Source organism: Atheta coriaria, unplaced genomic scaffold, assembly GCF_025399875.1.
Source record: "Atheta coriaria isolate IRGN ID8LTWV9N9 unplaced genomic scaffold, Caltech_Dcor_3.1 scaffold3038_size1356, whole genome shotgun sequence".
Classification (NCBI taxonomy): domain Eukaryota; kingdom Metazoa; phylum Arthropoda; class Insecta; order Coleoptera; family Staphylinidae; genus Dalotia; species Dalotia coriaria.
Window position 1 is genome coordinate 1 of NW_027050297.1, and position 1,356 is coordinate 1,356.

Sequence of the window (1,356 nt, forward strand, 5' to 3'; positions counted from 1 at the left end):
CACGATCAAGTTTTACAAATTATATATTATATGTTACTACTATATTTTATTCACCGTATTTGCCGTTGTCATTTTTGATTTTTCTAATAAAACATCAAACTAAATTTACTGCAAAGTGCTTATGCATTTTTCATTTCTATAGCTATGCATCGGTGTGAATAATTCTACCATATTTTCGATCATATCAAGAAAGTCTCCCTTCGTACTGATTTATTCGTTTACCAGCACTTAAAATCACATTTCTATTAATGTTGTATTCGTTTTTTCAGTCTTTTCGATGCTTAAAACTTTACGCTATGAAGATGAATGGCACCGGTGAAATCAACAGAGAAGTTTTACAAACCATCACGTCATGCAATAATTTAGTTTCTTCTACAACCAAAAAAAGGTAAGCAATTGTAAGTTGATTAAGTATCAAATAGCACACTAAACTTACACTAAATGTTTAGTTAATTTAACATAATTTTACTAAAATTGCGTGGAAATTTATGATATTCTGTTGGCACATATCTGCAAAGTGCGTTTACGTATAGAATAAGGACCAAATTTTATAGCCGACTTCGACGCGGTACGAGGCTGTAACTGTCACTGGTTTTCAAAGTAGGCAAATTTATTGGCTATAATAAGAAAAAAATGGAACATGAAATAGACACACATATTATCATCTGATGAAATAATCAATAAAAATTGATCTTTTTCAAACAAAACTAAAACTATTACCAAACTAGGCGGAACTCGCAAACAAAACTTATATTTTCACAAAATGATGTTTGTTTCTTATAGAGAAAGAAACGAAATGGGAACTTTAACTCGCGAAGAACGTCGTCGTCGTCGCAGAGCCACGCAAAAGTATCGTACCGCACATGCGACGAGGGAACGTATTAGAGTCGAAGCTTTCAATGTATCTTTCGCTGAGCTTCGAAAACTGCTCCCTACGCTGCCACCAGACAAGAAACTATCAAAAATTGAGATTTTACGCTTGGCTATTTGCTATATTGCTTATTTAAATCATGTTCTTGATGCGTAATTAATTCATTTATTTTTATTAACAGCTAATTATTATTAACAGCTTTTTATTAACTACTTAGATGTAAAACTGATTTTATTTTCGTCAGATATCCATAATTAGATTAAATACTAGTCAATTAAGTGTTATGTTCTTTTTTATATTTGTGTTTATGTAATTACAATGTATTAAACATATCATAAACTTACTTAAAAAATAGAATGACAATTATTTTTATGGATTTCAAGGTTTTGCAGGTGTTCAAATGAGTTTAGATCGATTGCAAGTGTACAAGTGTTGTTTAGTGGTCCCAAAGGACTTTGGGGTGTTTCCCAGTTTGTCGTTTCTCC

The 1,356-nt window shown here is 31.5% G+C and overlaps 1 protein-coding gene across 1 annotated transcript; it reads left to right on the forward strand.

The window, feature by feature from the left end:
• Positions 1–99: 99 nt before the first annotated feature.
• LOC135803115 (helix-loop-helix protein 1) lies at positions 100–1,228 on the forward strand. The gene is made up of 2 exons (XM_065316731.1): positions 100–388; positions 784–1,228. Exons 1-2 carry the CDS (start codon positions 249–251, stop codon positions 1,025–1,027), a joined length of 384 nt encoding a protein of 127 aa, XP_065172803.1. The 5' UTR covers positions 100–248; the 3' UTR covers positions 1,028–1,228.
• Positions 1,229–1,356: the final 128 nt, after the last annotated feature.